The following is a 13,655-nucleotide window of genomic DNA, read 5'->3' as shown; positions in this document are numbered from 1 at the left end:
TCACTTTTGAGGAAAACCAGCGTTGCTGAAAACCAAGGCTCGCTTGCCGGTAGCGGGTTCAGCATTGCCATGAGCATTTAAAAAATATATATATATTTATCAGAAAATGATTAAGATTTCCTAATTACTTGATCCATCATGAATCATTGCTAACGCCATCATTTGTGAATAGAAGAATGTGAATGAATTTATTACCTGCATGTGTGAGAGTCGTCACCAGCTAAGTTTGCAGCTTCGTTGAAAGCTTGCTTCCAGATTTGCATCTTATGCTGGTTGTCCTTGAGATCTCTCTCAAATTTCTCAAAGGCTTGCTCGTAAAGCCTAATCTGATTGCGCACATGAGATGGCTCAACTATATAGAAGACAGGAATAACGATCTGCCCATTAACTTCCGAGTACAATCTCGAAGAAGCATAACATGAATCCTCGATTGCTCGCAGAAGTGATGGTGAGATCTCATGTCCTTTGGGGTTGGCAGTCTATATTGGTGGCCAGTGAAGTTGGAGCGAGCGTCCTCACCCCTAAAGATGATGAAATCATCATACTTTTTTGGGCAGGGATGGAGCAGAGGAAGAGGATGAAGCAGCATAAATGGCCATATCTATTTGATCAAGAAGCAAGGAGAGAACTGTATGTGTTGCATTGAGAAGTGTGAACCAGAGCTGGAAGTGCACAAAGGAGTATTATAGGCTTCATATAAGTGGAAGAAGGAGCTCACTCGGGAGTCCTTTGTGCAATATTTGATGGATACTATCTTACATCACGCTCTCTGGGAGCGTCGAAGTTTCCAAAATGATTAACAATGAAAGTGAAAGTGGGAGCCCATACAGTTTAGCTTCATGACTTTGACTTGGGACTTGGGAGTCTCTCTGACACCAAAAACAATGACTTATGGGTTATACGGTACAAACTTGTGGCTCAGTAGCTAACCTTATCGTTTGTCGAACTTGTGGCTTGATGGTGAAAATGATTTGCTTCCCCCTCCCAAACCACAAGTTCGAATGCATCCTCTCTCTCCCACACACAAAGCTACCTTATCGTCTCCTCCAGGTCTCCCTTTATCGTCTCCCTCTCAATGGTGTATGCTCCTGTTTCAGTATACGGATCACTGAAAAAACGATAAGGGGGAAAATCAAAGAAAATCAGATCGAAAATTGTGCTAAGGAGATGCTTGTGGGCACGTCCGCTCCCATCGTTTCTCGCTCTGCTGTTCTTCCTTGTAGATTTTGGTTCCAATCAGGTCCGACAGACTTCAAATTAGTGGGCCTCAACAAACACTATCATTCTATCAAGAACCCATCATCCAAGTTTGCGAGCGTCAGATGGAACAGAAAGGCCAACAGTAACCGATCTGCAATGGAAACTTTCACGACGCGCGCATCAGCTCAACCATTAAAGAACGCTGATGAGCTCATTGATTCCGTCGAGACTTTTATCTTCGACTGTGACGGTACAGTACTTCCACATGTCCAAATTTGAAACCGATTAAATCTCTCCATCCCTATAATCTTAACGGCATCAATTTTGTATTGATGCAGCATTTCTTTCTTATCACACATTCCCTTTTAACATCATTCGCAGGAGTTATATGGAAAGGAGATAGCTTAATTGAAGGAGTCCCAGAAACTCTTGACATGCTTCGGGCAAAGGTTTGTTACTGCTTAGTATTGCAGCCAGTTACTTGCATTTGTAAATTGTAAGCAACTGGTGTTCTTTGATCCTTTGAATTTTTTTCTTTTGGGGATTTTCCGCCCGTCTTAGCTTGCTTCGGTTTATGATAGCATCAAAATTTGAGATTTCGGTGTTTACAACTGTTGATAAACTTCTGTAGGGCAAAAGATTAGTTTTTGTTACTAACAACTCTACTAAGTCAAGGAAACAATACGGAAAGAAGTTTGAGACTCTTGGCCTGAATGTTAATGAGGTCAGTCCACAGTTTTCGCTCTTCACTTTCTCGATTGGCACAAAGATCAATGATTATAACCTTTAATTCCTGAATCGCTTCAGGAGGAAATTTTTGCATCATCTTTTGCAGCTGCTGCATATTTGAAATCCATTAATTTCCCGAAAGATAAAAAGGTACGACCTATCGTTTTAGTTCGCGGTCGACCTGAAATTAATATTCTATTTAATTGCTATTCCAAGGGCTAGATGCCCATCTCACCTGAAAAGCAGAATCAGTTTGAAATAGGAACTTCCATGTATTTCATGTTCATGAATGCTCTTAGTTGTATGTTTGGGCTACTTGTTCTGCAGTAGATCCTTTGTATTTATTTGTGTTTAAACCTAAAACGCAACTTCCATTACCTTGATATCCGTGTGCAATGAATATGTTGAGCAATATTACTGAACGGTATCACTTTTGTGCCTGTATCTTTCGCAATCCTAACTATCCTTTGCCCCGATGTATGTTGGTGAATGCAAAGGACTGATCATCGAGTTTTATTTAGGTTTATGTCATTGGAGAAGATGGCATCTTGAAGGAGCTTGAGCTTGCTGGGTATCAGTACCTTGGTGGGCCGGTATGATTTTAGTTCTGTTACACGAAAGCCATACTGGTTGTTTCTTTCTATGCTTTCAAATTTGTGTGAATCACGCAAAAGATTTACTTATTTTTGTTGTTGTTGCTGCTATTTACTACTAAATTACTACTACTATTTAAAATCAAGTTTAACTGATATGCACAGCATATTATAGTTTAGGGTTTCGGTGGAGTGTATTCAAGGTTTAAGAATTGGTGGTTACTTTACAATTACAATCTAATAAAATGTGAGAGCATTAAGAATTAAAGGAGAAATAAGCTAATGCAACGTATAGATGTATACATTTTAACTACAGAGAACATTTTAATTTCATCTAGAATTTTATGGCTATGCTTGATGTCTAAGGTCATATTTCCCAACAGTTCAGGACAGTATGTGCAAATCTATTGTAGCCCTGATGCTTGTATTCAAAATTTGACAAGGGACTCACATTTTATTAGGATTTTGATAGTTATGTCATTTGCCATACATAGATTAAATATGGAGTTGCCATCTATGATACTCTCTCATCCTTCACACGTGTTGTTCCTTTAGGAAGATGGAGCGAAAAAGATAGAGTTGAAGCCGGGATTTCTCATGGAGCATGATGAGGATGTAAGATACTAAGATCCTCCAAACTTTTTTAGCCATCAAAAGTTGTTATTGGTAATTCTGTATGCATTAACTTACCTCGTTTCTAAGTAGCGTGCCTTTTTCTTTGGTCCTCATCTAAGAAGTGTCTTCATTATTAGGTTGGAGCTGTTGTTGTTGGGTTCGATCGCTACTTCAACTACTATAAGATTCAGTAAGATATCAAAAACTAACACAAGCACATATGATATGACGTTCATTTTTACACTCAAGTTAGAGACTTGACTACTGCGTTTTGATGGAAGAAAAAAAGTCATCATGGGCGGCATTAATATCGTTTTATAATTCCATTTCCATAGAAAGGACTATAGGAAATAGATTCCTTTTCCTTATAAAAGGGAGGCATTTTTGTGTCTGGACCGATTATATATGTACGAGAACCTTTTTCTCTGCAAACAAAATGTAGTTTGTAACAATATGTGATACAGGACATTTGTAACTGTGTGAGTTTCTTATATTACTTGCTGTTAGTAGTCAGGAGCAACAATCAATAATCACCTTATTGATTAACAAGTTGGGACTTAGGAGCAGCATAGTGTTTGGTTGGGTTTTTTTTGGAGGAGACGGAAGTGGGTGTGTTTGGTTGGAAAAATTGGAGAAAGCACCTGTTTGGCTGAAAATCCAAAATTCTTATTGATCACCTGCCTCTGAAGCATACATTGGAGTTAAAGCAGGTGGCCCAAGAATTTCAAGTGGATTAACAAGTTGTATGGGCTCAGTTGTGAGATTGTGTATAGAAGAGGCGGAGATAATCCTTTTGCAGATGCTCTTTCTGGGAAGGAGCTTTATCTGAAGATAATTTCAATGCTGCAAACTGTTCCAGATAGCCACCTTAGTTCACATGGCAGCAAGGATCGCTGAAAAGAAATGGGAAGAATTTGGTGAGCGAAGATGAAGCTTTGTGAAGAGTTGGCAGTGCTTTTTTATTGGAAATGAATGGCGTCGGATGTTAAGAGGAATGTGCAAAGCTGTGATATTTGTCAGCCATTCTTTATTGGAAACGAATGGCTACAGATGTTATGAGGTATGAGCAAATCTGTGCTCTTTGCTAGCCATGTATTATTGGAAATGAATGGCCAGGGTGGTTAGGAGGTATCTGTGAAGCTGTGATATTTTCTTAGGATACAAAAATTAGAAAGTAGCTGCACATCGAGTGCTTCAGTGAAACAGGTGTAGTGGATACAGTTAAGAAGACGGCTCATTTTATTGCTCCGTATATTCCTCTGTCAGAGGTAAAAAACAGGGACCCTATCTTCTATGGCATGTTATGGAGGGCACTTTTTAAGGCACACAAAATTAAGTTTTTGTATTCCTCATCCTACGGTCCTCAAACAGATGCCTTGAGTGCTATCTAAGATGTATGAGTGGAATGCAAACTGAGGAGCGAAGTAAATAGTTGCTTTTTGTATAATTATGGTACATCGTAGTCCATTCTTCAATAGGAATGATTTCATGTGAAGCTGTTTATGCCACCCCGTAATCATTCACTGTATCTAAATGGGGCCAGGGATAATGCTGTTGCAGATAGGAGTTTAAGGGATAAGGATGCTACAGGGTAGTTGCTGAGGTATCATTTGAGAGGGCTCAAAACAAAATCCAGCTGGTGGCAAATTAAAAGAACTAAAAGAAGCTTTTAAGAAGGCAATATGGTTTATCAAAAATACTGTCAACTGTAAATCATGGCATATAAGTTAGCAGCCAAGCATTATGGATCCCAAGGTCTTAAAGGAGGTGGGGTGAGTTTCTTATTGGTTGGAGTTGGCTGCTGAATCATGTGGCCACCCCACATTTATGTAGAAGGACACCGATAGGTCCTAATATGCCTCAACAGTGGGAGATTATGGCTACTTCTCTATGGAACCAGAAGCTATGTCGGAAATGAAGGTTGTGAGGAAGGAAAATGAACCACTTATATAGATGCTTATTGAATGGCAGCACTCTAATCCAGACGATGCTCATTTGAAATCACTGGAAGCTACGTGCCAGCGGTTCCTCAGTTTTAACTCTAATGCACCTCTCATCCTTGACTGCATGGATGCTTTTTTTTTTTTGGGGGGGGGGGGGGTTGTTTGGGGTGGTGTTGGCTTATACAAGACATTTGTGATATGTTTTTCTTACATGAAGGTAAGGAGCATCAGTCACCTTAGGGACCATTATGTGAGTTGGAGTGTTTAACAAAGTATTGTAGAATTGAGCATTGTGCCAGTATGCTATGGTAGTACTTAATAGATATTTTTTTATCCTCATAATAAAAGCACTTTCGTCATGATTAAAGGTACGGAACACTTTGCATACGTGAAAATCCTGGATGTCTGTTCATTGCAACAAACCGCGATGCTGTTACTCATCTCACGGATGCTCAAGAATGGGCAGGTTAAACCACCTTTCCTCTTACTGTGTTTACAAATGATATTGCAAATCTTAATTATGCAACATCTTGGATTTTCCTTTTAATAACACCAAGCGAAATTCATGTTGACCAGACGGCGAAATAACTGGTTCTGAGCTTGCCAATAGACTACGAGATAGAGAAAGTTTCAAATGATTCAATTGCATGGCATATTTGTTATGTGTCACTTGTCATGTTGAGCAGTACTTTTAAGTTTCAGTGTAGACATCATTAAAACTTCCTTATAAATATGAAATTGCCTGATATTTTTCGCCAAAGTTAATAATCTATCTAATGCTCCCATAATTGTATATGATGTCTGATTGATTTTAGGTGGGGGATCTATGGTTGGTGCTCTTAGTGGATCTACTCAACGTGAGCCACTAGTGGTTGGAAAGCCCTCCACTTTCATGATGGACTACTTAGCTAACAAGTAAGCTTTTATATTTCCCAATTGGAAAAACCATTTTGGAGGTAATTATTTTTTTTTTTCAATTTTCAATTTGGTACTTTTTCTTAATTAAATCTTTAATTTTGTTTTATTAACATCGTTAACTCTTGCATATAGACTAAAAATACTAATAGAACAAAATTACAAGAGCTAATATTGGTAAAAAAGCAAAATTAAATGATTTAATTAAGAGGAAAAAAACACATGGGTATCAAATTAAAAATCTAGAGAAAGTATAAGTGCCTCAAATATGGTTTTCCCACTTGATGTGTGAATGAAAGAACTTAACATTTTGCTCAAGAAGTTTGCCTTGAATCTGGTCTGATATCCCCAAATGACAGATTTGGAATTCAGAAGTCACAGATTTGCATGGTTGGGGACAGATTAGACACCGATATTTTGTTTGGACAAAATGGTGGCTGCAAAACTCTTCTTGTGCTGTCAGGGGTAACCTCACTGGCCATGCTTCAAAATCCTAACAACAACATACAACCAGACTTCTATACCAACAAAATCTCAGATTTTCTTTCCCTGAAAGCTGCACCTGTATGATCGTTTCATGGAATTGTCTCCTGTTCCATGTGGCAAACGATTTTTTAACAAATATTTATTATCTTCAGTTACTTGTTTCCACGTTTTGTTCTAATTTTTAAAATAATAGCATGATAATTATTTGTGTATTCAAAGTCATGGTTATATATTTATATCTCCCTTCAAACCGTGAGTTGGTACTATCAGATGATAATAAAAGGGTTCAAAGTGCTTAGAATTCCATGTTGAGTTCTGCATCATATGATAAAAATCAGTTATTCATTTGAGGAAATATTGTAGTATCCTAGTAGTTGATACTAATCTTATATCAGGACCATTTAATTGGTTTCTCCATTGCTCTGAAAATTTCCTATTCTTCCGCCATCGTAGCTTCCATTCTAGAATGAAGAGAAAAATACGCAGAAGAATCTAAATTATGTGGAAATAGTGGGGAGAGGATGCGATTAAACTCACAGCTTACAACTGTTGATTTTATAGTCTTGGAAATATCCCGTGTCCTTAAAAAATAATATAAAAATAAAAACAAGAATGAAATCATAATGTGATGAGAGATAAAATAAACATTATATATGTCTCTTTTTATCAAATTAAAATAGAAAGCTTTGCTAATAATAATAACCATCAGATGCTACTTATGTCTGTAACATCTTCAATTGCAAACACTCTCGTCAACCCGACAAAATCTAAAGACCAAGTCTACAACATCCTCAACTGAGTCGTTTACATCCTTAAGATACTTGTGTAAAATCATACAAATATGTGGTACTTCAAAATATCGATAAAACAAACCAACCACACCAGAATATGTTCATAAAGCATGCTAGTAACCAGCAAATATACATTTCTCTTTCACACAATTCAAAATACACTTTTATAACCAGCAAAGAACGCTTCTCTTTTTCCTTATCTGAGACTTCGCCTGTAAGAGGGTGACCCCTAAACAAAGTGAGATAAAATAAGTTTAATTTTCCTAATATCATATGAGTAAAATAATGCCAATAACATTGCAACCTATGGCATAAATATTTTTTAACAGCTAGGAGGCTACGGGTTTGATCTGTTTGTAATTTCAAACCATTTAGCATGCGCTTTCATGCCTAGCTCAATAGACAAACAAATTAAAGAATAAACACTTTTTCTTAATTTATGAGGAAAATAAAATACAAAAATAGAAACCTGGTAAAGAGACAGAACAATTAGAAAACATCTGAAGAAATGAGCTTATATGAGCAATCTTCAAAATAAATCCTTAAACCCTAAGTTATGTTCAGTTTTCTCCCCCATATTTTAATGCTGTCTTAACGCGATGTTTTAACCTATACTAGCTAAGCTATTTATTTATATAATAGTTTATTTTTAACCTATTTCTCCTTATTTCTTCTCCTTTCGTGAACCACTTTAACTAGTCTCCCTCAATTAAATTAATCTGCAAATTTTAGGAATCTTACGCTAAAGCCTAGTTTAATTAGAATTAGATTGTTCAAGTATGAAAAATAGCTTAGTGCATATAAAACAATCTCACTTGCTTTATTAGTATTTTTTTCCAAAATATATTTTCAAATCCTTTTTTATATGACTCAGTCTTCTCTTCTTCCATCTAATTAAAATTCAATTGAATTTGTCTTTCTTCTTCTTTTTTCCCAATCATGTTTGATAGTCTGGGCTTTAGGCCGAGCTAAAGAGATAGTCAAGAATAAACATCCTAAATTAATGAGGAAAATGCAGAAATAGAAGCTTAATTGAGAGAAAAAATAACCATAGAGAGAGAGAGAGTGCTTGCCTAGAGAAAGTAGTTCAAGTTATATCCACTCTCAAAATAGAGTACCCATTTCATTCATTTGAGAATATACCTACCAAACTTTTAAATCTCCACTAGAATACATGTGTGCAAGGAAGAAAAAAGAGGACATTTGTTGCCATGGTTACCCTCATCAAACTCGATCTTTTTTTAACTATAAAGTGGTAGTTGCTGCTCTTCAACATCTTGAGGCCTCTTCCTTTTCCTGTCTATTTCCATTTACTCAACAAATTTCTGACATTTTGAGACATAGGCAGGGCACACCCCCCATTCTTTGAGCATTAACTTTCTTCTTGTCCTTTTGCCAGAGATCATTAACTTTCTAAACCCATAAATTACAGCAGAGAATTCAAAGCGAAGCTTTATGTTAGTGAACAACCGTTGATTTCTTCTTCTAATTTCATCCATTATCCCTTTATATGCCAAGGCAGCATTCCATATCAAAACATGATCGGATTTCATACCTCGAAAAACACTTCAAGTTCTGAATGTGCCGCATCAAAACCTTCCAAGTAGCATGGGCATTTCAAAGAGATCTTAAAATTATTGTCTGAGTTACCACCACGTACAACGCAGAAGAAGAAATCCTCTGAGTCTGAAATTTGAGGTAGTTCAACAATCACAGGGCTTTGTGCTGCTCTGTATTTTAACCACTCTGGTACTCTGCTTTAGGGAACACAAATTGAGCAACGATCCCCGTAATTCTTATTTTTATTCGATAAATAACAAGGTATTGAACAAACAGCAGCCTCCATGATATTGTGAAGCGATTGTTCATTCAGTTGCACACAATTCTTGAATGAGAAGTCTATTGGGTCACCACGTGATGGCCTACAAGTTGACACAATTTCCAACGACTTGCAATCATCGCATTGCAGGTGTGCAATGGATGGTGCTAGTTCTGGTAAAGAACGAAGCCTCCTAGAAGCCCTTGCGCTAAGAGATTTCAATCCTAAAAGGTGTTTAGTATTACCGGGGAGTTCAATTAAATTCCAACAATCAATCAGCTCCACTGTTCTTAAAGACAACATGCCATCAAATAAGATTTGTAACTTTAAATCATCAATGATTCCACACGCGTAAAGCGAAAGAATAATCAAATTTGTCAGAAAAGATAATTGGTTGGGAAGGTTCACGAGCCTTGAGCCACTGAGACAGAGCTCTTCCAATTTACTGGAATGCCCTACAGACGAGTGCAAGATTTCTAATTCCTGTGTTACCTAAATCCAATCCTCTCAGTTCATCCGATGACGCTGAGAACTCCTTGAGATTCCAGCCATTTATCACATTGATATGTTATAGAGATCTTAAATGTAACTCACTTTTCAGACTCCTAAGTTTCACGCATCCATATAAGTTCAACTCAACAAGCGAGTGGAGAGACAAGATTGAGGAATGAACATAGCACGAACCTTTACATCGCCCAAGTACCACTACTTTTTGGAGAGATTGGGCAGCTCTTGTAGTTGTTTGGAACCACTAAGGTCTATCTCTTGTAAGCTCACAAAATCCTACACCAACGACGATGGAAAGTTCAAATGAGATCGCCAAGAATTAGAAGAAACGTCTAGCCCTTGAACATGCAAATGGAATAGAATTAGAAGAAACATGTACGTTGAAAATATATCTCACATGTTCTTAAAGTAAAAAATAGTATAAAAAAATAATCCCTAGAATTAAATTATTATAATATAACGAGATATATAGTAAGTATTATATACGTTTTTTCAATCAAATGAAAATAGGAAGTTTTAGTATTAATAATAACCATAAGATAATGTGCACAGCAGCTTCATTTAGGAACATTCTTTTTATCAGATAAAAACATGCACTGAGTGTACGCGTGGGCCAAAACATTTACGTAGCACCAAATCGCAAATTCCTTGTACTAGACATTAATAGATAAGCGAAAACGGCCCGCCCTATGACACAACATATAAAATACTTCCTCTCATCCTTAATACTGTCTCAGGTCATTAATATAAGATCTTATTTGATTTTTATTTTGATCCTAAATATAAGATTTCAATCCACTTCGTCTCTTATATTTATATATTTTTTCCTAAGATAGTTCTTCTAACAATAATAGTTCTAGCCAATACACTTTATTAGTAAAAATATTTTAGAAAATACATCATCTATTTATTATAAATAACTAACCTAACTTCTTTCCTGAATCTCTTCAAATTAGTCAGATAGCTCTTATAAATAGGACTGGAGGTAATATAAGAACTAGTTAACTAATTTGAATATATTAAAAAAGTTTTTTAAGTCAGTTATTTATAATAATTAAATATTGTCTTTCGTAAAATATCTTTACTAATCATGTACTTCTCCTGTCCTAAATATACGACCCTTACATTTGTATAAGGGTCTATATTTAGAAGAGGAGGAGTATTAGATAAATCTACCATTTAATTGAACATTTGAAATGCACAACTACTATAATAATTATTTAAAAAAACGGATAAATATAAAAAATAAAATAAATTGGGATCTTATATTTAAGAGTAAATTAAAAGTTAAACTAATTTTTATATTAATGACTGAAAGTAGTGTAATAATATTTTCAAATAATTCAAAATGCACTTTATAACTAGCAAAAGCAATATTCAATTCTCCTCATGCTTCTTTTTTTCCTTATTCGAGACTGCACCGGTGAAAAGATGATCCCTCAATAAAGGAACAAGGATGCAGCACACTTCTGATGATGCAAGCAAAGGAGGCTGGGGAATGGTTACAGAAATAAATATAGAGGACGAGATAATGAGAAACAGATTAGATTATACTCTTTTTGTCCTATTTATAAATTACTTCTAATGTATTTTATATAGACTAAGAAAAATTTTAAACTTTATTAACTCTCATTTAAAATTTAACAACTTTCCAACCTTATCCTTATTTAATATATATTATATTTCATGTAAATAAAATCAACATAATAATAAATAAGGGGTAAAATTGTATATTCATACAACAAATTTCTCTTAATGTTTTATAAATAGGACCGAAAAATACTTTCTCTCTCTACCCTATAACTAGGACCAGAGAAATATATCAATTTATAGGTGAGAAAAATTAGTGGGGAAAAAACAATAAAATAAATATTTTAAAATAATTTAATAACTTTATTAATCTTCTCAAATTACCCAACTTGATTTTCTATTAAAAGTCAAAGGTGGTACTGTTTTTTGGACAAAATGGTGGCTGCAAAACTCTTCATAAGCTGTCAGGGGTAACCTCGGTGGCCATGCTTCTGAATCCCAACAACACAAATACAACCAGCCTTTTTTTCCAACAAAATTTCCTATTAAACCTAGGCGGTCAAATATAAGCCTCAACGGTGGATTCAAAGCAAAGCTTTATGTTCAAGCCGTTTTGTTTTCTTGTGTTTTTTTTTTTGTGGGGGAGGGGGGTGGGGAGGAGCTTTATGTCAATGAACTACTGTTGATTCCTTCTTGTAATTTCCTACCTTCCAAGTAGCTTGCCCGTTTCAAAACCATCTAGAAAGTCAAATTGAAACTGTAATATGATGACAGATAAAATAAACATTATATATATCTCTCTCTTTTTTTATCAAATTAAAATAGAAATCTTTGCTAATAATAATAACCATAAGATACTATTTATGTCTGCAACATTTTCAATTCAAAACACCCTTTTTATCAAATGAAAACACTCTGAGAACTTGACAAAATCCAAAGACGAAGTCTCGAACATTCTCAATTGAGTTGTTTGAATGCTTAAGATACGTGTGTAAAATCAGAAAAATGTGGTACTTCAAATTATCAATAAAACAACCCAACCACACAAGATTATGTCTATAAAGCATGCTAGTACCAGCACATATACATTGCTCTTTTCACACAATTCAAAATACTCTTCATAACCAGCAAAAGCCATATTCAATTCTCAGTTACTCCTTATTCTTCTCTTTTCCTTTCTCTAACTGACACTTCACCTGTAAGAGTGTGACCCGTCAATAAAGTGAGAGGATGATAGAAGAAGAAGAAGATTAACATTCTCAATTATAATGATAAGCCACTAATCATCACTCCATTAAAATTTAATATGCGATAACAAATTGCACTTGCAAACCTTTAACAGGAATCTAAACAAGGCGCTTCTAAGAATGAGATTCTTCATTTGATGTAAAAAAAAGTTCAATTTTCTTAATATCATATAAGTAAAATAACGTGAATTACATTGTAACCTAGTGGCATAAATATTTTTTTACAAGTAGGAGGTTGTAGGTTCGATTTGCTTGTGATTTCAAACCCTTTAGCACACACTTTCATGTCTAACCCAATAGACAAAACAAATTAAATGATAAACACTTGTTCTTAATTTATGTAAAAATAAAATGTAACAATAGAAACCCGGTAAAGGGACACAACAATTGGAAAACATCTGAAGAAGTGAGCTTAATTATGCAAGAAAGCTTCAAAAAATTTCCTCAAACCCTAAATTGTGTTCAATTTTCTTCCCCTAATTTTAATGCCACTGACAATGTTGACCGATATCAGTTGTAAGACAATGCTCTGATCAATGCTAGCTAAGCTATTTAATTATATATTTTATTTTAAACCTATTTCTCCTTATTTCTTCTTCTTTCATCTTTTAAATTCCTTCAAAAATACCAATGAACCATCTTAACTAGTCTCTCTCAATTAAACTTATCTACAAATTTCAGGAATCCTACATTAAAGCCTAGTTTAATTATTATTATATTGTTCAAGTGTAAAAAAAAAGAAAAAGAAAGCTTAGACTATAAAAGACAATCTCACTTGGTTTATTAGTTTTTTTTTTTTTTGGAAAATAAATTTTCAAATCCTTCTTTATATAAACACCATTCACGAGGCAAATGCAAAAATAGAAGCCTAATAGAGAGATAAAACAACGAGAGAGAGAGATTACTTGCCTCAGGAATAAAGAAGTGAGTTCAGATTATATCCACTCTCTAAGTGTTGGCATGCGCACCCCCATCAAACTTGATTTCTTTTTAAGTGAGGCGGTGGTTGTTGGTCTTCAACATTGTGAGGCCTCTTCCTTTACCTCTCTATTTCCATTTGCTCAATTTCTGACATTCTGAGACAGATACTGGCCACACCCCGCATTCTTTGATCATTAACTTGCTTGTTTCTCGTTTGCTAGGGATCATTGCATGGTTATACGCAGCGAATTCGAAGCGAAGCTTTATGTTAGCGAAAGACTGTTGATTTCTGCTTCTAATTTCATCCACTATCATTTGACTTGCTGAGTCATCAGTCCATATAAAAACATCATCAGATT

General features: G+C 35.3%; 1 protein-coding gene across 2 annotated transcripts; it reads left to right on the top strand.

Moving 5' to 3' along the window:
- Positions 1–876: 876 nt before the first annotated feature.
- On the top strand, positions 877–6,642 carry LOC114741054 (phosphoglycolate phosphatase 1B, chloroplastic-like). Of its 2 annotated transcripts, XM_028929317.1 has the most exons (11): positions 877–903; positions 1,051–1,450; positions 1,582–1,649; positions 1,832–1,924; positions 2,008–2,079; positions 2,451–2,522; positions 3,078–3,137; positions 3,275–3,327; positions 5,449–5,546; positions 5,896–5,995; positions 6,355–6,642. In XM_028929317.1, the coding sequence occupies exons 1-11, from the start codon at positions 892–894 to the stop codon at positions 6,563–6,565; spliced, it is 1,239 nt and encodes a 412-aa protein (XP_028785150.1). In that variant the 5' UTR covers positions 877–891; the 3' UTR covers positions 6,566–6,642. The 2 variants fall into 2 exon arrangements, with proteins under 2 accessions (XP_028785150.1, XP_028785149.1); XM_028929316.1 differs by lacking the exon at positions 877–903 and having other exon boundaries at positions 943–1,450.
- Positions 6,643–13,655: the final 7,013 nt, after the last annotated feature.

This window comes from Neltuma alba, unplaced genomic scaffold, assembly GCF_004799145.2.
Source record: "Neltuma alba isolate B1F8T4 unplaced genomic scaffold, ASM479914v2 tig00003251_pilon, whole genome shotgun sequence".
Lineage (NCBI taxonomy): Eukaryota > Viridiplantae > Streptophyta > Magnoliopsida > Fabales > Fabaceae > Neltuma > Neltuma alba.
The sequence above is the reverse complement of the archived record's forward strand: the minus strand, read 5'-3'. Positions and strand labels throughout refer to the sequence as shown.